Raw genomic sequence first — 21,862 nt, 5'->3', positions numbered from 1 at the left:
GGGACATAAACGTGAGATTTATAAGGCTAGGAATACATTTTTGTAAGTAGAGAGGCCTAGTTTGTCTCTCTAACTGCTAGGAAAAAAAGGACTCACAGGCCCACCCTCAGATATCCAACAGGGATAAAGCAGAAGGTTCATTATACCCAAGTTTTGACTCAAGTTTTATATTTGGGCCATATAAAACTTGACAACGTAGAATCTTTGAGCATAGGATACACTGATTTCTCCTGTGACTGCACCAGATAAGCCACAGTGGCCCACATGGTGCCCCACGTTCAACTCTACTCACCACCTTTCAAGGAGGAAAGTCCCCTTGAGGTCAACCCTAAGGCAAAGCTCCTCAGAACTGAGGCCATGGAAACATTTCATGTCCTTGTACCTACACCACAGTTCAAACTGCACCCAGAGACAGTGGGAGCACACAAGCTAATCTCCCCCTTTCTGCTTTGGTATTAGTGAATTAACCTGTTACTGCAGGTTGCAAGCCTGTGTTCCAGTAGCAGTGTCCCACATAGGGCATGCCATCAGCTCCTTGCAGTCTGCCACATGTTATCAGCCGCTGGTTTTAAGACATAGACACAAGTCTCCTCAGGAGATAACTGTGCTGTCTGTCGGTGGTCCTGCTGTCCCTGGCTTTTACTACTCCTGGAAGCCAAGTCCTCACAGCTCTGCCTATGGAGCTCTATAGGAAGTTTTAGCTCCTGGGCACCAATGAAGTTTCTTTCAACTCACACAACTGTTTTTACACCGTTAATCTGTCAAGAGATTGTTCCCAGCATTTGTTCAGCCAATGATAAATTTGGGATGGTGTAACTTTCCAACTAGCATAGACAGATCCAGGACTGGGTATTTGCAAACAACCAGAAGTTCCCCTGTGCACATCAGCACACAACAAACCTGCCTTGACACCTGTGGTTTGAGTTTGATGCCCCAAATCCATAACATCAGTTCTACACCAGCAGCTGAGCTCCGATCTCATTTATTCTGGGTTTAATGAGGAGCAACATTTCCTGCAAGCGCTGCTTCTGAAGCTTAAAGACCGTATAAAAAGGAGAGTAAGAAATCAATTGGGGTGTGTCTTTTGACCACAAGTATTCAGCAGCAGCTTCTACTCACTTTGAGTCTCACCATGAGCATGAGATGGGACTGTGGGGTGTCAGAGGGCAGGCTCACTTCTGGAATACAGTCAGCATTTTCTGGACTTCAGTCATACACAAGCCGCAAGTAGCTGTCTGCATCTCAAGTGAGCCTCTACTCTTTGCTATTGAAAACTGCCAAGTTTTGCATTCACTGCAAGATAAAATTTGACACATTTTTCACAGAAAAAAAAAATAATTCTTCTTTAGTTTAGGAAACATTTGGAGAAAGGGACATAGGAATGGCACTGCAAATGCTGTTGCCAGAACTGGCAGGAAGTCACATCAGTTCATTCGCCCAACTGTCTGCCTTTATGTCCCTATGGAGAAAAAATAATCTATTCATCACAAAGCCCAAAGAAACAATAATGCCAAGAGAGCTCTGTGCTTCACTCTTGCTTTGAAAACTGCAAAGCTTATAGCAGCAGATACTGGGAGTTGTAGTTTAAGCCAGGCCAGTAACTCAGCACCACTCGTCTGTTCTCTCACCCCCACTCTGGGTGGGATGGGGAGGAGAATCAAAAGAATGCAAAACCCATGGATTGAGATAAGAACAGTCCAATAACTAAAGTATAATATTAAAATAATAATAATGATGATGATGATGATGAGGGAAATAACAAGGGAAGAGAATAGAAAACTAAAAGGGGAAAGATAAAGTACAATCAACAAGTGATGCACAGCTCTATTGCTTACCACCTGCTGACCAATACCCAGCCCAAGCCAAGCAGCAACCTGGCCCTTCTGGGCAACTCCCCCGAGTTTCTATACTGGGCATGATGTGCTGTGCTATGGAATACCCCTTTGGCTAGTTTGGGTCAGGTGTCCTGCCTCTGCTTCCTCCCGGCTTCCCATGCCCCTCCTCACTGGCAAAGCATGAGACTGAGAAGTCCTTGATGGAGTAAGTGCTACTGAGCAAAAACAGTGATGTTAACTCATCAGTGTGTTACCAGCATTGTTCTCAGACTAAAGACAGAACACAACACTGCACCAGCTACTAGGAAGGATAAAAATAACCGGTACAGCTGAACCCAGGACACTGTGCAAAGTGAGTGGGTAAAAGTGAGACACTGTACAGCCTGTAGTTTTCGGACAGGTGTCAGCCTGGGGTTTTCTACTTTGGATAAAGCTCCAAAATGCCACAAATTACACTGAAGACTTCCAGCAATGGTGGTTAATTAACCCCTGGACCTCCATGGGCTGCAGGGAAATCTTTGCTCTGGTGCCTGGGGCACCTCCTCAGCTTCCTCCTTCACTGATCTTGGTGTCTGCTGGGCTGTTTCTCTCACACATTCTCACTCCTCTGCCTGCTGTTGCATATCAGGTTTTACCCTTTCTTAAACAGGTTACTGCAGAAGTGCCACCACTGTCACTCGTGGGCTCAGCCTTGGCCATTGGTGGGTCCATCTTCTAGCTGGCTGGCATTGGCTCTGTCTGACATCAAGGCAGCTTCTGGCATCTTCTCACAGAAGCCACCTCCGCAGCCTCCGTTCTACCCAAACCTTGTCATGCAAACCCAATACAAGGTATTTGCTGAAATTTCATTTGGATGAGGTCTGGCTCAGCCTTTCATAGGCCAAAGAATGGAATGGCCATCACCTTTCAAGCCACAATGTGCTTTCACTGTATTAAGGAACTTATCTTCTAACTTTCCTAGAGATAGTATAGGGTTTTGCTAATAACTGACTCTGGTAATTTCTTGAGGTTACATTTTAAAAACCAAATACCTATGAAACATACTCAGGGTTGTATTTATTCTGAAGTAGTGTAGCACACAGTTGCATTCTAACTAATCAATCCTTTTTTCAATGGAGACAGGCATCACAGAAGCAGCAGAGATGGTGCTATTTTGGATGTTGCTGTTTGCATAGCAGTTGCAGGAATAGCAGGATTCCTATACATAAAAGGTATGTATAGTACTTCCTAATGGAGATCAACATGCTTCAGGGTTGCTGATCTAACGCTTTGTAGAATGTAATGAAGTTTCCGATTCTGGGATGTATTGTAAACACAGCAGGAAAAACCAGTGCAACCTAGGCAAGGGCAATAGATCCAAAAGGAGTAATAGAGTGGACTTTTTTGCATTTAGACTCTGGGCTCTGTGTACTGGGAAAGGTAGTTCGTATCTGCATATTTCTTCTTCAGACAAGGTGTTTCGTTTACTGTGTGTTTCTGTTTACCAAGTATTTATGGCCTCTCCCATTCCCACCCGAGTGTGCTTTCACTGCCTTTTTTGAAAACATCATAAAGCTGCCTTCAAGATCTATTTATTGTTGGCACTGGCTTATACCAAGGCCTCTTGAATATCTTATGCTGAGTCTAATCTGACAATTTGGTGTGCCCAACTCTTATGTAGGAACTTCTATGCCTCCTTTCAGCCTTTACTGCCACCATCTTGGAGTTCCAGATTCGTTTCTTAGTCCATTCCTACACTGACTTTGAGAATCTTTTTTTCTTGTAAAACTCTGACAGCTTATTTGGAAATGGCAATTGTAGGCTATCACTGTGCATCTCTTGCTGTCACCTTTTTTGGTAAATAGATTGTATGCTAGTTCAAAAAAGAGGTGCACATCATCTCTTCTCTTTGTGTCTGAGAGTCCACCAAACAGGAATACATTGCTTCATTCTAAGTGCTTCTCATTGAAAATTCCTGTTGGCATTTACCACTTCTCTGGGCAGCTTCTTCCAGTGCCTCAACACCTTCACATTAAAGAACTTTTTCCTTATATCTAACCTGAACTTCCCCTGTTCAAGTTTGAACCCATCACCCCTTGTCCTATTGATACAGTCCCTGATGAAGCGTCTCTCTCTGGCATCCAGCAGGCCAGCAACGCTCACCACAAGACAGGCTCAGTACAACAAGCACAAGCTGTAACTGGCTGGGGCTGGACCTGAGCGTGAAGACCAGCTGCAGCTGAGGAGAGGCTGAGGCAGCAAAAGGGGCTGGAGATGGACATGAGCTGCAGCCACAACAGAACTGGAGCCACCCAAGGGCTGGGCCTGAAAAAAAAAAGAAGGGCAGAAACAGAGACTTGAAGCTGCAATTGAGCCCGGCCATAAATGAGCTAGAGCTGGAAAAAAAAAAAAAAAAAGAAAAAGAAGGAGCTGTTGTGGGGGCAGAAACCACTGACCTGAAGCTGCAAATAAGCTGCAGCCATGACAACCAGGAGCTGAAGCCGTTCATAAGCTGGATCTGAACCCAGAGCAGAAACCAACAGGAGCTGTAAATGAGCTGGATCCAAAATTGATCTGGAGATATCCAGGAGCTGTGGCTACAAGAAAGGGGGACCTGAACCAACACACAAACCGACCCAAATCAAAACCCAAACTCAAGTTAAACAAGCAATATCAAAACAAGCAAAACAAAACCCAAACCAGCCAAACGCAACCCAAAAAAAAACCCCCAAAATCAAAATGGGGCCCAAACCCCCAACCTGTGTCCATGTCCACACTGTCGCCGGGCAGGCAGCAGCATCGGCCTCAGCACAGGCAGCCCGGCTGCTTCTGGGGTTCCACACAGCTCCCCGTGTGGCTGGGGCTCCTCTGCTCATCCATGTGTCCGTCCCTGTGCAGGGACAAACACAGCGCAGTCAGCTCCTGGCAGCACAGCAAGGCACAAAGAGTCCCAGAGCTGCTCCCAGGCCAACCCTGGCAGCTCTGCCCGGCCCCACAGCCTGGCCCCGCAGCAGCTGGGGAGGGAGAAGCGGGGCCAGGACCCAGGAATGTCCCTGCTCTCCCAGTACGGGCAGGCGAGAGGCAGGAGCTGGCTGGAAACCCTCCTGCCCCGTGCGGCAGCAGCGGCACAGACCAACCCCGGCAGCCCCAGACTGGGGCCCGCAGCAGCCAGCACCGGAGGTCGGGGTCAGACCCCGACAGCGCCCGCTCCCACCTCCCCAGCCGCCCCTGTGCGCCCTCACCGCGGTGTCCTCTCCACTCCGGGCTGTGCTCCTCGCCGCAGTGGAAACCAGATTCCCCCAGCAGCCTCTCCCACAGTCACCGGTCCCAGCTCTCTCTGGCTGCAGCAGAGCCAGCGCCAGGCTGCAGGGTCTGTCCTCCTGGTAGTTGCTCCAGGAAAGAGCTGGGGAGCAAAAACCAGACACGGTCTGTACCCAGAGAAGGAAGCCCACAACCAGAGCAAGGAAGCAGAGGCAGCTGTGGACAAACCCAGCAGCAGAAGCCAGGCGGAAGCAGTTGAGCCGCTAATGAGCTGCAACTCCCTTTGGTCTCTGCTCCTGCTCTATGGAGACCCCCCAGGACGCTCAGTCACTCATTCAGGCTGGGGATTCCGATGCCAAGGTCATGCCCGGGTGTGCGGGAATGTCCAGCCTGTGCAGCCCAAATCATCTTGGCTTGTCCAGGGCTGGAAGCACTTTGGGTGCGGTGCAGAGAACTCATTGGAGAATGTGTCTCATTGTGGGATGTGACAAATCCAGCAGCACTCGCGTCACATGGGGACATGAAAACACTAAAACGTACCAAAAAGGCATTAATTGCATAACAGAGCATCCCAGACACAGCTCCCACAGCCACGCCACAGCCTGGGCCCCACCGCCACCTACCCCAGCACTACCGGGGCTGCACCACGTCCCTCCCTGGTCCTCTCCGCAGGCCCAGACAGCTCCCACAACCCATGGGGTTTGCGGGGGCATGGTGGGACCCGCAGCTCACCCGAGGCCCCGCTCATGGCAATATCCCCCTTTTCCTCCAGGGTACCCTTGGACCATGCGGTACCTGCTGCCACCGCCTCACACAGCTCCCACCTGGTATTTGTAATGGATGAGCTCCTAGCATTTAGAGCCAGAAATCCTTGCTGCGACATAAATCCTGGCCTCATGCTCAGGATGTGGTTTGATACCAGTTTTACTCTCTGGCCTGCCCAGGCTGTCATTACCTTCTCAGCCAGTCTTTCTGTCATGTGTCACGATGGCACACATCCCCGTGACAGAGCTGCTCGGTTTCAGCTGCAGCACAGCAAGGTTACCAGGATGTCCAGCAGGTCCCGTAGTTACTGGGCTGTTCTCATATCAACCCATGGGGCTTACATTCTTTTGACTCTCCTCCCCATCCTGGGCAGCAGAGAAACAGGGAGGAGAAAAAGTAGAGGGCTCAGGAAGGGTCCGTGCCAAGCTGCCACCCTCAGGACTTACACAGAAAGTTCAGAAGCCACCACAGCAGCAACAGCGTCCCAAACCGCATGTCCTCACACGGCCTGGCCATGCCTCCAGCCTGCTGGCTCAGCCTCGGCTCCATCGCTGCTCCACTCATGGCACTCTCCCCTCACAAGCACTCTCCTCTCGCAAGCACTGCACCACACACGGGCTCCCTCCTCTCACGAGCTCTCTCTTTTCATGAGCTCTCTCCACTCACGAGCGCTCTGCACCATTCACAGGCACTCTCCACCCATGAGCACTGTCCACTCATGACCACTATCCTCTTACAAGCACTCCCCTCTCATGAAAGCTCTGCACTCACGAGCACTGCAGCACTCCCAAGTGCTCTTCATTCGCAAGCACTCTCTGCTCACAGGCGCTCTGCACTCACAAGCTCTGACCCACTCACAAGCGCTCACTCTCAAGCATAGCCCACCCGTTCGCTCCCCTCTCCCTCGCGGGCTCAGTCACAAAGCGCCGCCTGCCCCTCGCCCTCCGCTTCTTCACTGCTTCACTCACTCACAAGCGCTCCCCGCGCTTACAGGCGCTGCCCAAGTAAAGGCAAACGCTGAGGTAGCGCCCTCGCTCTTGGAGCTGGGTCCGCCCCTGAAGCCAGCCGGGCCAAGGTCAGCGGAGGGGATTTCACACACCTGCGGCCCGTTCCGGTGTCTTCTTGGGTTTCGGCTGGCAGAGAGGAGCTGGGGCCGAGGTGATGCTGCGGAGCGGGGCTCTGGTTGGAGCGGTGCAGCTGCAGTCGCAGCGAGCGGCGGCAGCGCACGTTGTTGCGTTGCTCGGACAGCAGGGGGAGCTTCAGCCCTGCTGGCTGGAGAGCTGACATGAACTCACACTGAGGCGCCAGCGCTGGAAGAGAGCTCTGGAGAGCGTCTCCTGCAGCCCGTTACCCAGGCAGGGCCAACTGGTGCACGTTACACGGGAACGGGTTTGGGAGCCCCACAGGTTAGGGGGAGAACAAGTAGCAGCAGCTCACCGCCTCAGAGAACGATGGCCACCCAAAGCCCAGCCTGGTGTTCGACACCGATGGTCCGCAAAAGCCCGCTGTTCTCTTTGGTACCTCCTGAGGGGTGGTCTCGGGGCTAACCCTGACCACGCTTTCCTGCTTCACCCTAGGCTGGGCTGGCTGCTGTGAGGGTGACCGCCACACCGGGGCTCGGGGCTCAGGAGTTGGGGGCTCAGGAAGGTGCCCTGGGGGCTCCTACAGACGATGTGCTCGGGGCTGTCGGAAGTCCTCGGCCTTGTCGGCCATCTTGTGGTACAGGGCCACCTGCCACACGGTGACTGCAGGGAATGTGCTGGGGACACGGTGGCTACAGTGACCACAGATATGGGTGATCCTGGAACACCCTGTGTTCGGGTGTGCGAGGCCACGGAAGCCCATGGAAGTCATCACACACACGCACAGTGCTTTCCTCCCCTTCAACAAGTGCCAGGGTTGAAGTCAGACAGGACCAGGTTGCCCAGAGAAGCTCCATTGATGGAGAGCACTGGAATTCTGACTGCCCATAGTCCTTAGCCACCTGTTTTCATTGACCTTGCTGTGAGCAGAGGAGCTGGGGGCTCTGAGCTCCAGCAGACCCTTCCATCCACAACCAGTCTGTGATGGGTTTTGGTTTTATTTCTGTGCTCATGCAACTCATTTATACCTGCTCAGAAACTCTTGTAGCCAGACTTGGAAGTTTTGATGTTTGTCTTGTGTAGTTTGGAGGTTGGGCAGGGGTTGCTGCCCTCTGAACTGGCAACAACCCTTGAGGTGACGCTGCTTGCATGTCCTTGGCCACAGGCTGATGAGCAGCTTTGCGAGGAGAGGGCACAGTGAGCTTACATGCACATTAAAGGGCTTTGTGTTGCAGATGTGCTCTGTGTGCCTGTATAACCAGAACTGCTTAGAAGCAGCATGTTCTGCCTCCTGGTTATTGCGGGACTAACATGCTTTTGCTCAGATCAGCCCAAGGAGTCCCCACCCCTCTCCCTATATGGAACAAAGGAAACACCAACTCTTGACTTATTATGGCACTTCTTGTTTTGCTAAACTAATGGGTTTGGAGACAGAGGGGTTTTTGGTGCTGGTAACTCCCCACCCCAAAGAGCTTCCATGGTTCAAAAAGCTGAGCAGTACCTCCAAATGCTGTGAGAGGATGTCAGTGGTTATAATGAGAGACTTGCTGCATCTTTAAGAGTTGCTAACATTAGGCTGCAGTTCTGAGCTCTTGTGGAAACTGTATTAGCTGCATGAGGGAAGGACTACTCCCAGGAGGCCAAAGGTTCTCTTAACACTTTGAGAAACTAAAGCATCTGACCAAGGATACTGGCATGAAGAGAAAGGGGCAGCTGCCACATTTTCCTCCACACTAGATGCCTGTGCCAGTTACATACCCATCCTTCACTGTAGCACTAAAATATGAACACAAGCAAGGCATAGCCTGAAACCTGTTTAATGTCTTGTACTTTGAGCCCAGCTCCCTAGCAGGTAATGCACATGCCCCTACCCGAGCAGCTGCTAACTGGAAATGGGAAGTATTTTTGTTGGGGTTTGGGTTTGCCCTCTATCTTTGGCACCTCAGAGCTCTGTTGAAAGCCACTCTCACTGCAGGTGGCTAATGCTACCCAAAAGGTAAAAAAAGGGCATGAGCTCCCAAGGTCTCCAGGAAAGCACATTCTGAATCAGGACATCACTCCCTGCGCCTGGGGCTGAATGCTGCTCTGTGGTGGGGGGCATCTTCCTGCTCCTCCAAGGAGCTCATTCCTGCCCTCCACCCTGCTCCTGTACAGGGAAGCTGCACTTACAAGGGGACACAGTTGGGTTTCTCAGTTCACCCAGGCCAGAAATTATCTATCTAATCAATCTATCTAATCCACCTCACACACTTTCTGCATGGCAAATAATTTGTATTTAACATGCTTAAAGTAAACCCAAGAAGCCACATGCTGACATACTTAGGCTCTTATGCCTGAATTATACTGGGGAGGCCCAAATTTTGTCTTCAGAGGATGCCTGACAGTGCTTTGGAAAGACAGACTGAAATGGATGTGCTTTGTCTTAGCTAGAGTAGCTCAGGTGGTGAAAACAGCCTTGATTAGTATTGCATAGCCTACTGGAGCTTCAGCCAGGCAGCAAACCTAGATATGACACACTGTACATTAAATAGGTTTCAAAATTTATTTTGTATTCATGCATTTACTGACACAGGCAGAATCCACATGCAACTTGTAGAAATAAGACACCATTCCTCCTTGTGTCTCAGAAGTAGGTCAGAGGATCGTCTCTGGTTTTGCCAGTCTGGAAACCGACAAGGCTGGGACCTTGGTTCTCTTGAGGAAGGCTCTGAAACACCTTTAAGTGGACATAGTCGGTATCAGAAACTTGGACCTAGAAACCAAAACAGTGGGAAAGTGAGGATCATGGGTTCAAAGCAGGTTCAAACAAAAGGATACTCTTTATATACTTGGAAGATCTTTGCTCAGGAGCTTTTTAGGTGTATGTCCATTTTTACTTCAACAGCTCTTAACCCAATTATATAGTTGTCGTGGTTTAAGCCCAGGCCATAAATCAGAACAACGCAGTCTATTCCCCCCCAACCTTTCTTCCTCCTGTTCCCAAAGGTATGGGAAGCAGAATTGAAAGAATGTAACTCCCATAGGTTGAGGTAAGAACAGTCCAGTAACTAAGGTATAACACAAATCACTACTGCTACCATCAATAACAATAATGATAAGGGAAATAACAAGGGAAGAGAATACAGTGCCACCCACTGATACCCAGCCCGACCGAGCAGTGAACTAGGCCTTCTGGGTAACTCTCAGTTTACATCCTGGGCATGACGTGCTGCGGTATGGAATACCTCTTCGGCTAGCCTGGGTCAGGTGCCCTGTCTCTGCTTCCTCCCAGCCTCCCCTCCTCCCTGGCAGAGCATGAGACTCAGAAAGTCCTTGGTCAGACCAAACATTTGAGCAGTAACTAAAAACATCAGTGTTATCAGTGCTGTTCCCAGGCCAAAAGTCAAAACACAGCATTGCACAAGCTACTAAGAAGGAGAAAAAATGACTGCTACTGCTGAACCCAGGACAATAATATTAACGGGGAGTTTAATGCCTTAGGCACAAAGAGGTTGTTACATACTTTCTGGTAGCTGCAACATGGCACTATGTTTGTTTTGGTCTGGATTACATCTGAGCTCTAAGCCTTCTGGCAAAATACTAGTGATGTGGAAAATTCAGAAGTATAACATAATGAATCTTGTCACAGAGCTCATCCCAGTTAATGCTAAAATGAGTAACTGTTTCCTGTCACTTGCCAGATTGGGAAAGAAGAGGCAAATAATCCATTTTCAGTGTCATAAATGGATTTCCTCCCAGTTCAGTAACATGTCAATCTTCATTTCTGAGCAGTTTGGTCATGAGGCTTAGCATGGACAGCAGACAAGTATTCTACATTGCCTACATCAGCAGTAAGATGGCATGAAGGGAAGAAACGCAACTGGGCATGACTTCTGGCTTTACTGCAGCCTTCCTGTAAATTGTTCCTCTTCATTACTCAGTACTTTGCCCACAAAAGCACATCTCACAGGACCAAGGGAAGGAAAAACACCACCGATGTAAGTACAACTCAGACTAGTCATATAATAGATAGTCTGTCAATATAATTCATGGTGCCCACAGAGCAGAAATAACTCTTAAGAGTTATTTTCAGGAAGGGCTTGGGAAAGAGGAAGGTTTGGCAGTATCTGTCCTTCCTGGGTTCAACTAAATATGAGAAGTGTGGAGCAAATGCTCATAATGTCAGAAAGCCAGTCTGCCACTAAACAATGCTTTCGAGCTGTCAGTTGCAAATATGCCCAGCTGAAAGCTCCTCAGATCCTTGGGTAAGGTTTTCTAGTAGAGGATGATGCTATCAGAGGGTTCCAAATTAAGCATTACCCATTTTACCTCTGCAACAGAAAGGGGGGTTTGAAAGTACAGGAAGAACTCACAGGCAGGCTGTACCTCTGCAGCATGTGACACAGAATCAGAACATCAACACACATGCTTGCATGAAAAACTAGTCTGCAGAGTATGGGATGCTTGCATTACATTAAAAAAATCACTCTAACCATCCACCAGAGCCTCAGACTGACTTAAAATTCATCATAATAAACACAACTGGAGGACAGTGACCCACCAGGAATGCTACTCTGCCTTGAAAGGATACAGGAGGGCAGAGCTGAGACTAAATATTTTGAGCTGATAAGACAATCCGTAGTCTTTAAGATGATCCTAAGAAACTGACTATTCACATCTGAAGCAGCACAGTGAATTTTTTACAAGTTTTCATATTCCTGTTCTACAATAGTGCCAAATATAGGAATTTTATAAGCATCTGTTAGTCACATCAGGTGGTTTTCTACTAAATTTGCTTCCCTTTCTTGTTATAAGCCACTATGCAAGTCACCTACATTGTTTAACTACAAACCGTAATTACAAAGCTCCTGTAACATATACAAACCTTAATAAAGTAGTTTATCCCAGCAACCACCTGAGTCTTATATACTATGGCTTTAAAGATGCCACATGTCCTGTTTTCCTTGCTTTCAAATTGTGGCTTCACCTGTAAAAAGAAAGGGAAAAACAGTTGGCAGGTTCATATTTCTTTCCTATCTACCACTCCAGTTTTCATCCTTTCAAACCACACCCTTAATGAACTAAACCCAGAACCCCCAAAATAATTCGATTTACACCAAGACCTCCAGCCCTCTCCCCCAGCATTGGCTCCAGCATTCTTTAAAATTCCCCGAGACTTAAGACTTTCTAGCTGATGTAGTTCCTAGGCTATAGGGTTCCAGAAGAAACAATGTTTTGTGCTGACAACATTCACACTCACAGCTCAGATATTTATGCACAGTACCCAGTTTAAGCCCTGTGGATCTTAAAATATGCAGTTCAGATACCTACAGACTGTTGACACAGATATTTCAAAAAAAGTGTTTATAGTTTTTCCTGAAACACACAAAGTGTAGGGCAAGATTTAGGTTCAGCACCAATTACAGTCGTACTGTCCTCTCAGAGATTAAATAGTCCTATAATTACTAGGCTGAAAGGGCAGGGGACTAGCAAGTGAGAAAGGTGTGAGCAGCAGGGCAAGTCTGGCCCCTGATCCTATCAGGCACCACAGAATGGTTTGGGTAGGAAAGGAGCTTGAGATCCTCCAGTACCAGCCCCATGCCATGAGTAGGGATGCCTCACACTAGACCACGTCACCCAGGCTCAGTCCAACCTCGCCTTGAACGCTGCCAGGAATGGAACATTTACCACTTCTTTGGGCTGCCGGTGCCAGCACCTCACCGCGCTCACAGTAAAGAACTTCTTCCTTATATCTTACCTGAACTTCCCCTGTTTCAATTTGAACCCATCACCCCTCATTCTATCGCTACAGTCCCTGATGAAGAGTCCTTCTCCAGCATCCCTGTAGGCCCCTTCAGATACTGGAAGCTGCTCTGAGGTCTCCACGCAACTTCTCTTCTCCAGGCTGAACAGCCCCAATGTTCTCAACCTTTTTCCATACAGGAGGTGCTCCAGCCCCTGATCATCCTCATGACCTCATCTGGACTTGCTCCAACAGCTCCATGTCCTTCTTATGTTGAGGACACCAAAACTGCACACAGTGCTCCAAGTGGGGTCTCACGAGAGCAGAATAGAAGGGCAGGATCGTAACTATTTTACTATAGTTGTTATGTCACACATATATATGTGACACATACACAGTTGTCGTACCACATGCATGTGATCACAAATACAGAAAGGCAACTGCAGTGAACACAACCTGAAAACCTAGTCTTGTAGAAAGCATAAACAATCCTCTGCAGGCTGAGTAACAGCCTCTCCTTTGCACATGACACCCATGCCATCAGCCTGATGCACTCTGGAAGTTGGGCAGAGGAGAGCATCCTTGGCAGCCTCCTCAGGCAGACCCTAGAAGGGACTGGCAGCACCTCAGAGCTTCTCACCACCCTCCTGGTTCACCACAATGGAGACTGGCTTTCCCAGCACATCCACCTCCAGAGCGGCTGCCACTCCCATGGCATTCTTTCCTAGCAAGCAGGTTCCCAGAAGCACCCAAGGAACATCCAGATCAGCTACTTCCACACAGTCAGAAATTATCATCATATTCAGGCTCCTCAATCTCTTACTCTTCTGCCAAGCAGCTTCCCCAGGATTTCTGTCCCTGGGAACTAAGAGCTGTACTTTAAACTCAGGAGCTCCTGACTCTAGCAAAACAGGGAAACTTCCATTTCCAACTCTCTTCCAGCTGGCTGGGCTGGGAGGCTCCTAGAATGCTCTAGCTGCAAAACTGGCAATTTTTGGTACGTATTAGTCTTCTCTCAGCACAAAACAAAATGAAAGGGAGTTCTCTCTAGTTTTACAATCTCTCCCATACTACATCCCCCCATTTGTTATTTATGGAGAGAGCCTTCAGTATAACTAGGCAGGCAGACAGCTCCCAGATCCTCAGATGGAAAAATGCAACGTTCCTAAGCTCTTATGTAACAGGTCCTTAAACCCAAAACATTCCCCAGTTTTAGGCAACAGCTCTAAACGAAGAAGACTGAGTAAATAACATTGCCAAGATAGCTAAGGGTGACTACAAGGGAGACAAGGCAGAGGCTTAAGTAAATAATTATGCAATCGCAAGCGCAGATGGACCTTGGGCATCCCAAGGTCTACAGGTGCTCTTCACAACTTCCCTCAAATCATATGAGCTGCTGCTTTGCTTAGCAGAGCAGAAAATCCCACACAATTGTATCATGAAAGGGTGACGCTGTTATCTGTCTGGAAGCACAGCAGGATTGCCCCAGCGTAAGGTTTGTTCCTGCAGAATATTTTCCTTACAGAATTATATGAAAGCCTCTGTTGGAGGGGTCACACACACACACCCCCCCACCAGTGAGAGCTCTCTCCTGTTTTCAGCACAAGGCAGAAATTTCACCTTGCAGAAAATAAACAGCAAACACTCATTTGTTTTCATTTTCTTGAGGTTACTGAGAATAGAAGAACACCAAAATCAAGATCAGTCCTTTTCTGGAATCACACAGGAATCTGTACATCTGCATTTCAGGTTCCGTATTTGCCTGTACTTTGTGAGCATTAGCATAGCCTGAAACCAGCATTCACATTTTGAAGTGCATTTTTGCTCAGTGACAGTTGAGCACCGTAGTTTCATCTCTGATACACACTGCAATAGATTAGGATCTTTTGATCACCCCTAACACAGCCAAGAATTAAAACCAAAGCTCAGCATCTGGCATCTTACATTGGCTTAGCAAAGTGTTCAAAGGAGGCCCTTAAGGTACTTCACAGACTCATTAGTTAATTTGCACAGTCCCCAGCTGGCATGAAGCATTGCCCTTCCCATCCTACCCTAGGAAACAGGAACTGCAAATATGCAAAGATGCCACAAGTCCCTGCCCAGGGTCTCCCTTCCCGGGTAAAGGGGAATTCCTATCTCTGCAAGGGCTGCTCCTTCAACCACTTGAGCCTGCATAGCAGGAACAGTGATACTGCTCCTGAGTAATTTTATGTGTCATAGAATGATTTGTGTTGGAAGGGACCTTAAAGATCATCTAGTTCCAGTCTCTGCCACGGGCACAGACAACTCCCACTAGACGAGGTTGCTGCAAGCCCCATACAACTTGGCCACAAACACCGCAACTTCAGCTGGCACCATGAAGTGAGAGGACCAAGCACCAATACTTGGTTCAAATCAACTCGGGCAGCCCCAGCTGTGACTGACCAACAAAACCCTACAATGGAAGGTGACTCAGAGCAGATGGGCAAAAGTGACGTGCCAATGAAACTCAGAAAATGCAGGGTGTGACTGACCACAGCCTGTGCAAAGGCTGACTTTATCTCAACAAAAAGGGGACCAGAAAGTATTTGTTTTAGATAAATAGCTATACCAGTTGAGTGGATCAGCTGGTGGTGTAACTCTTGAGTTCATTAAAAGAATATGAACACCTCCCAAAGGTAGGCAGACCAGTATGGGACGAGTGAATACAGCACTCTGCCTGATGATGAACTAAAGAACTTTGAAGACAACAGCAGGTTTGAACTGGCTTCAATCCACATACTCCTTCCTGGTGACTGAGGATGTCTAGTGTCATGACAATGAGTATACTAGAGTGACCACATGGAGATCACATTGGTGGTGTCACACCAACTGCTGTATTCCAACTGCTCTATTGCTAAGATTAATGTATCTGTATTGTGCTACAGGTGTATTTGTATCACTCTGCTAAATCAAAAGCCTCATATACCATCAAATAGTATCAAATAAGTAAATTAGATATGAAACAGTATACCCTCCATATGTGGAATATCTCAAAGAACCTGGTCGGAGTATTCTGACACCAGCCTACACAGCCTATTTACAGATATCTCCCAGTGGCTCTGGCCTTCCACAGACACAGCCCAGCTCACTTCAAGTTTGGTTTCATCATTGCCTGGTCTCAGCCCGCAAAGTAGCAGGAGACATGGAATGGTGCTGGTGCAAACTCTGTCCTCTATAGCACAGCAAGGGAGGAAGCTGGGAGCCCTGCACATAAGGCGTGTGCAGCAGTATCGGCCAGTATGTTCATCTTCACTACTTCCTATTTTTATTTCCTCAAGGAGGGCATAAATTACACTTCATGCAGTTGCCAAAGAGGGATAAGCAATTCTTCAAGAGCTGGGAGGGTGAAGGTGATTGGTTGGGTGGGTCACAAAAGGAGCCTTCCCAATCCCCTCCCACTCCTCAGGACACACTTCATACACTTTTATGAGCTACGGCACTGCAGGGCATTAGAGGATCTGCAGAAGTGTTGCTCACACAGCTGCTTCCAGAGCGTTGACTGAAGCAACCAAACATCATGCAACTAAACTCATGCTGCCAGGCTCACTAGCGGGCTCTGCATCTTAGCTGTGACTCCAGAAAACAATCCAGAGATAAAAGCAGAGAACATGCCATTTATCCATAGCCTTGTCATGTATGTATCTTTATTGCATACTACCACATGGTTTGTCCTATCCATGTCCTTCAGTGAGGAATTAATTCTGCCAAGGACAATCTTCCCCTCTCAAATATACCAACTTTAATTTCAAACAAGTGACCTCAGTGCTGGCATACCACAGCTGGCCTTTGAAGTACACATCAACATTATTAACTGAAGGAAGCCAGTTTTACTACCCCTTGCAAGGATGAGACAGAGAAGTGGTTCACCTCAGTCTTACCAGAGCACTACCTATGAAGAATGCTGAGAAAATACTGGCAGGCAAGGGAATTCACACGTTCAGCACTAGCTTCTTCACTTTAAACACTGGATCATTATCACCACCTGGTCTCCCAGCCTTTACACAAGCTTCTGCCCTTGGCAGACATTCATCTTTAGATAGGTCACAACTCACCTGGTTAACCATATGCTGGACTTCTGGAGTAGCAGGCTTGGTCTCAGATAAGCCCCCAGGCATCATAGTGGCAGGTAACTTCTCTGAAATGCTGGGTGGTTCTGAAGAGGGAAGTTTAGTGCAGTCTGAGCAGAGTCAGCAGGCATCTCATATATATACATACACATGTGTCATGGAATCATATGACCTGTAACACATGGAGCCTACCATTACTTAACTGGAGGAGACAAATGGGGAAAAGGGGGGAAAAAAGCAACACAAAGCACTGATAATACCAAATGTAAGAACCACTTTAAAATCTTAAGTGTGTACAGGCTCCATGTCAATAAGAAAAGCAAACAACAGCCCCCAGCTACCCGCATCTTAAGACAGTTGGTTTGGGCCACAGCTAGAACTTCTTGCCCCTCCACCCATGTGCAGGTGATTAATCTCTGTGCTTAGGAAATGGATTAGAGTCACACCCGGTATTTCCCAACACTATTCAAGATCTGAAGAACACATGCAGTAATTTCCTGAAGTTCTACTCTCTCAATATCCTTGCAAGCGAGAATCAGAATCAGATAGCATTTTAGTTTTAGTGACTATACTACCCCCTGCCTAACCAGAAAGGTGCCAAGGTAGACAGCAGAAACAGAAGGGGAAAAAATTAAATCCTAGGTTCAAATACTGCAAATAAGTTATTTCTACCTCTTTCACATCAAACCTACAGCTGCAATCATAATAACAACTGAATATGCAGTACTATTCACAGGTTTTTATGAAACTCTTGTGCCAACTTCCCAGCAGACAAAGTATGATCCCTCTCACTACAGCAGTTGTGTGTGCACAATAGCTGCTCAAGGTATTTATATTTCATACAGAGCTGAAATTTGTAACAGTTACAGTCAAACATATGACAGTCACATTCGTGACCATACATGAATGTACAAAGCTCAAAACACAATCTACTGCCGGCAACTGTCAGCAGCCCTACTTGGTAAGGAAGGACCAACACCTCAAGACCACAGAAAAAACCTGCTCCTCTTCAGTATTCCTGCCACCCCCCTCTCCAACAAGTGAGAGGAATGCTGTTCCAGAGGTAGGACCAGAGAAGCAGCAAGAGACAAGGCAATCTTAGTCCCTAGGGGTGGGTACATGGGAGTATGTGCTGCACACAGGCAATGGGCATTTCTACTGGAATCAGCATTAGGGAATTTCCTAGGAACAAGCATGTTCATGGCCACAGCAATGGTGGATGTGTAGCACAGACTTATCGGTGTCCTAACCAGGTTCTCAATGCTCCTCAGATGACAAGCAATGCAACAGACTGTAAACAAATCCTTCATATCTAACTTCAAGGCCTGTTCTTGGTACAAAGGACCCAAGATTGAGAAACTGGGGCTGCAGAGGACCTAAACTCAGCAGTATATAGATCAAAGTAACAGCATGTTACCGATAAAGATAGTGCAGAACTTCCCAAACTCTGAACAGCAGTGATTGTGTCAGGAAAGCGCATGAAAGGCATTTGAGAAAAAACAGTTGTCCTGAGAAAACATCTTTCTGAACAAAAAGTGTTCCCAGCCCTTGCAAATGAAGGGAAGTCTTAAAACTGTGATTCTGCCATATTCTCCAAATTCACTGATTGAGATCAGGAGTTCCTCACCACCCAGTTCAGGGAGTTAACAATTCAAGCTGATGAGCTCAAATGCCTTGCATTGCACAAGACCCTGCTGATTCACTCAATGCTGATCATCTTCCAACATGTCACTACCATGCATCTTCTTCACACGGGAGGACAGATAAGCTAACTAACTGGAAGAGCCAGCTCACCTTACTGAGGCCAGAAGCCATGAGATGTTTCAAGAACCACACGACATCAGTGCTACACCAGGGTGTTTTATAAACCTCTCCACTCACCAGGATGCGGATCTAACTCCCTTGGGAAGGGATGCTGACAAGATCCCCATGGCAGCACTACTTCCCAGGAGAACTCTTGATTCTGATTAGTAGGAAACACACATGAGCACAGACTAAAATAATTCAATTTTAACCGTCTAGGTGAGAAACCAAGAATGTTAATGTTGTATGGAAATTATTCACTGGCTATTCTGTATTTCTGGGTGATCCAGTGATATTTCTAAAATTTGGATGCAGTACTCATCCTGCACGTGTAGTTCATGAAGTCACTCTGAAATCCTGATGTTTCAAAGACCTGCTATCAGAGATGATCAGTGGCAATGGACTATCTGAGGCAACCTCATCTACACCTCTCTCTAATTATTAAGCTTTGGATGTACTGAAACAGCATTTGGAAGACTGCTTTGAGAAGAACAGCCATCCCCATTCCATCTCTTGCACAACATCGACAAGCCAGGGAGTGTCTACACTTCGGTATTGGAGACCTGTTTAATGTTACATACCATTTCAGCCTACATTCACCACTGGCACAATGGCAGCTTCTCTTCACATAACCGTACTGCTCTTAACTTGGAAAATCCATGCTGGGTGAACACCACTTTATAGTCCTAAAGCTGAGTAACATCTTGCACTAGCCCAGTAATGAAGAATTAAATGTCTATAGCTTGCAGGCCACTATTCTCTGGTCCTGTATAAGCAATTTTAGGAAGCAGAAGTTACAGGCAATAAAAACATGAGTACAATACAAAGCAAACAAAACCCAAATCCCACGGTTATGAATTTATGAGTTATTTTTAAATTAAGAAATTAAGAAATTAAGAAATTAAGAAATTAAGTCAGCTCTGTAGGAATGATTGTGAAAGCTAAGTCAGTAGGTCAGTCTTCTGCTTTCACAGTGACAAGGCATGTAATTGTGACTGGATGAAATTACACAGTCTGCACCATTTTAAGAGCTGCCAAAAGAAAGCAGCCCTCTGTCTACCAACTGAAGATCTGTTTGTCATCATCACAGTAACAACAGCCTTGACTTCCAATATGCTGCTCTGCAAAAAAGGTTCCCCCTCCTGCTACTCACACTGATTTCAGATTTCTAATGCTGTACATCAGGAAGGACTAATAGCAAGCTGAACTTCAGCAGCACAAAACTGTCATATCCCAAAGACTGCTGAGCCTCTTGTACCAGTGAAGAGCCGCTTCCCCTCAGTGTGCTCCAAGACAACCAAATTCTATCCTTAAAAACTTTCTGTAAAGAGGTTACCTATTTCATCAGTCTCCCATGCCTACAGGCTGCAGAAGACAACAGCACTGAGTGCCAGAAAAAACACATCTCTATTTCACAGAAGGAAAAAAGCAGCTCACACTTGAGAGGACTTCCCAAGCAAACAGGATCTGCTCACCTGTATTTACCAGGTCCAAGCAATGGGAAAGCCCCAGCAGTGGGGCAAACCACCTGCAGGAGATCTAGCCTTTGGGGAGGGGCATCAGTTGTGCCTTTACTTGCAGAAATAAGTTAGAATCAGGAAAAAGATGAAATCCTGATATTTGTGGGGTGTATTCTCATATGACATCAAGCAGCCCAGTAATTTTGTGACTACCTTGATGGTACAGTTGAAGCAGGATTCAATTGCAGATTAAGCACAATCCTAGAAGGGACAGGGGTCACTAGACAGAGATTTTACCTGCCTTTGTTTAGTATGGCCCACAGGTCTTACCAGTGCCATTAGCATACGAACACAAAACATCCCCCTTCACAGGCAGATCTTAAGTACTCAAAAAAAATAGTAAAGTCATTTTCTCTTTCCCTGTGTTCCAAAGCATGGCATGCAGTTCCAGCAACTCACCTTAATGTTCCACTACGTTCAACAGCAAGACTCAAACAGCCTCTGATCCATGTGATTTGCCATGTACTGTAAGAGATATCCCTCTGTGCTCAGAGCAAACTAAACAGAGTAATTCAGCTTCTCAGTGCAAACCTCTGTATACATGCTGCAAACACCTGCAGAAGGGAGGTTTGGGACTTAGAACTTACGGTGTCAGAAGTTCTTCATATATAGGTTTGTATAGGTCTACTTGTTTGGCCTTATATTCAGATGAAAAACAGTGCTACATTTGGGTTGGGTTTTTTTGGTTGTTGGGGTTTTTCTCATCGTTTTCTCATAACAAATGCTAAACTGGGCTACTGAAAAAAGAGAGAAACAAATCTGGGTATGTATCACATCCATATCACAGGTCATTTTCACAGCATCTGCTTAAGTGAAGAGTTTTTTCCACAACAGCTGAGCAAACATCTGGATGGGTAGAGGAGGACAGTGATTAATTCTCATTGCAATCTCTAGTTTGAACAGAAATACAAGCATGAATTTCGAGAGTATCGATGCCAACTGTCTGTACACACTGGCAGAAGTTTCTATCATACAGCTGACTTGAAGGGAACATTTATCCTGCAGTTGTAGATCCAGGCCATGGACAGAATAAATATTTTAGACACCTATGTTAGAGGTCACTATTGGAGTACCGACTTTTTAATCAAAACTAGCTGTTCTCAACATCTCATTACTGGACCATCTCCTGTGCAAATTAGGTTGGTAGCAATTCAGCCCACAGTTCTGAGCAGTATTTGGCTTCCACTTTGAGGATAAACAATTGTAAGAATTTATCAGTTGAAGAACAAACATGTTTTCTGCTTTCAAGAGTTGCAGAAAAACAATGAGGATACTTCGAGAGCAAGACTAGCATTTCAAATGGAGTAAAGTTCTGCTTAGAGCAGTTGCGGTATCTTGGGTTAAAAAGAGAAAAATAATGAAGTTTGAAAATTAGGATTTATAGCCTCAGAGACTTAAATTACATTTCTGCCCCATTCTCAAAGGAAAGTGAGACTTAATGTCTCTGCTGCCTAAAAATAAATGCCACCAAGTCATGTGAGCCTCTACTGGACAAACAACTATAAACCAGATGATGCTGCACAGGTTTTTGCCAGCTTTCCAGTAACACAGGTACATTCCTACATTTACTTCCCACCACCCCATATATGCACACAGCTTTTAGGGAAGTGGGAGTATACAGTAATTTTGGTACTGTTACTGAATTCCAAAGCATTTGTAAGATGGGGACTGTATTTTTAAGATTCTTCAAGTTAAAGGGCTCTTAAAGACTTAGTGCTAAGTAATAAAACCAGCTGGCAACCACATAGACCTTGTTATGTGACTGTCAGCCAGTTAGTTAGCAAAACATAAAGGTATAATTACAGCA

At 46.7% G+C, this 21,862-nt stretch overlaps 1 protein-coding gene and 1 long non-coding RNA gene across 6 annotated transcripts; both read right to left on the bottom strand.

The window, feature by feature from the left end:
* Nucleotides 1–2,871: 2,871 nt before the first annotated feature.
* On the bottom strand, nt 2,872–7,018 carry LOC136013057 (uncharacterized). Of its 5 annotated transcripts, none has more exons than XR_010612114.1 (4): nt 6,940–7,018; nt 5,057–6,205; nt 4,271–4,428; nt 2,872–4,139 (listed from the first exon to the last, which is right to left on the bottom strand). It is a non-coding gene; the product is annotated as an uncharacterized LOC136013057 (long non-coding RNA). The 5 variants fall into 5 exon arrangements; XR_010612116.1 differs by lacking the exon at nt 6,940–7,018 and having other exon boundaries at nt 5,057–5,604; nt 6,031–6,686; XR_010612115.1 differs by lacking the exon at nt 6,940–7,018 and adding an exon at nt 6,287–6,686.
* Nucleotides 7,019–9,450: 2,432 nt separating this feature from the next.
* On the bottom strand, nt 9,451–18,535 carry CSTA (cystatin A). Its single transcript, XM_065676318.1, has 3 exons — nt 16,718–18,535; nt 11,787–11,888; nt 9,451–9,674 (listed from the first exon to the last, which is right to left on the bottom strand). The coding sequence occupies exons 1-3, from the start codon at nt 16,781–16,783 to the stop codon at nt 9,546–9,548; spliced, it is 297 nt and encodes a 98-aa protein (XP_065532390.1). The 5' UTR covers nt 16,784–18,535; the 3' UTR covers nt 9,451–9,545.
* Nucleotides 18,536–21,862: the final 3,327 nt, after the last annotated feature.

Source organism: Lathamus discolor, chromosome 4 (genome assembly GCF_037157495.1).
Source record: "Lathamus discolor isolate bLatDis1 chromosome 4, bLatDis1.hap1, whole genome shotgun sequence".
NCBI lineage: Eukaryota > Metazoa > Chordata > Aves > Psittaciformes > Psittacidae > Lathamus > Lathamus discolor.
This window is presented reverse-complemented; position numbering and strand designations above follow the sequence as displayed.

What these genes read in the sequence shown, in the direction of transcription:
- CSTA (XM_065676318.1), bottom strand. Translation starts at nt 16,783, where the DNA reads ATGATGCCTGGGGGCTTATCTGAGACCAAGCCTGCTACTCCAGAAGTC. An exon ending in TCCAGCATATGGTTAACCAG is followed by an intron (nt 11,889 to 16,717) that starts GTGAGTTGTGAC and finishes TTCTTTTTACAG; the next exon opens with GTGAAGCCACAATTTGAAAG. An exon ending in GGATAAACTACTTTATTAAG is followed by an intron (nt 9,675 to 11,786) that starts GTTTGTATATGT and finishes TTTGGTTTCTAG; the next exon opens with GTCCAAGTTTCTGATACCGA.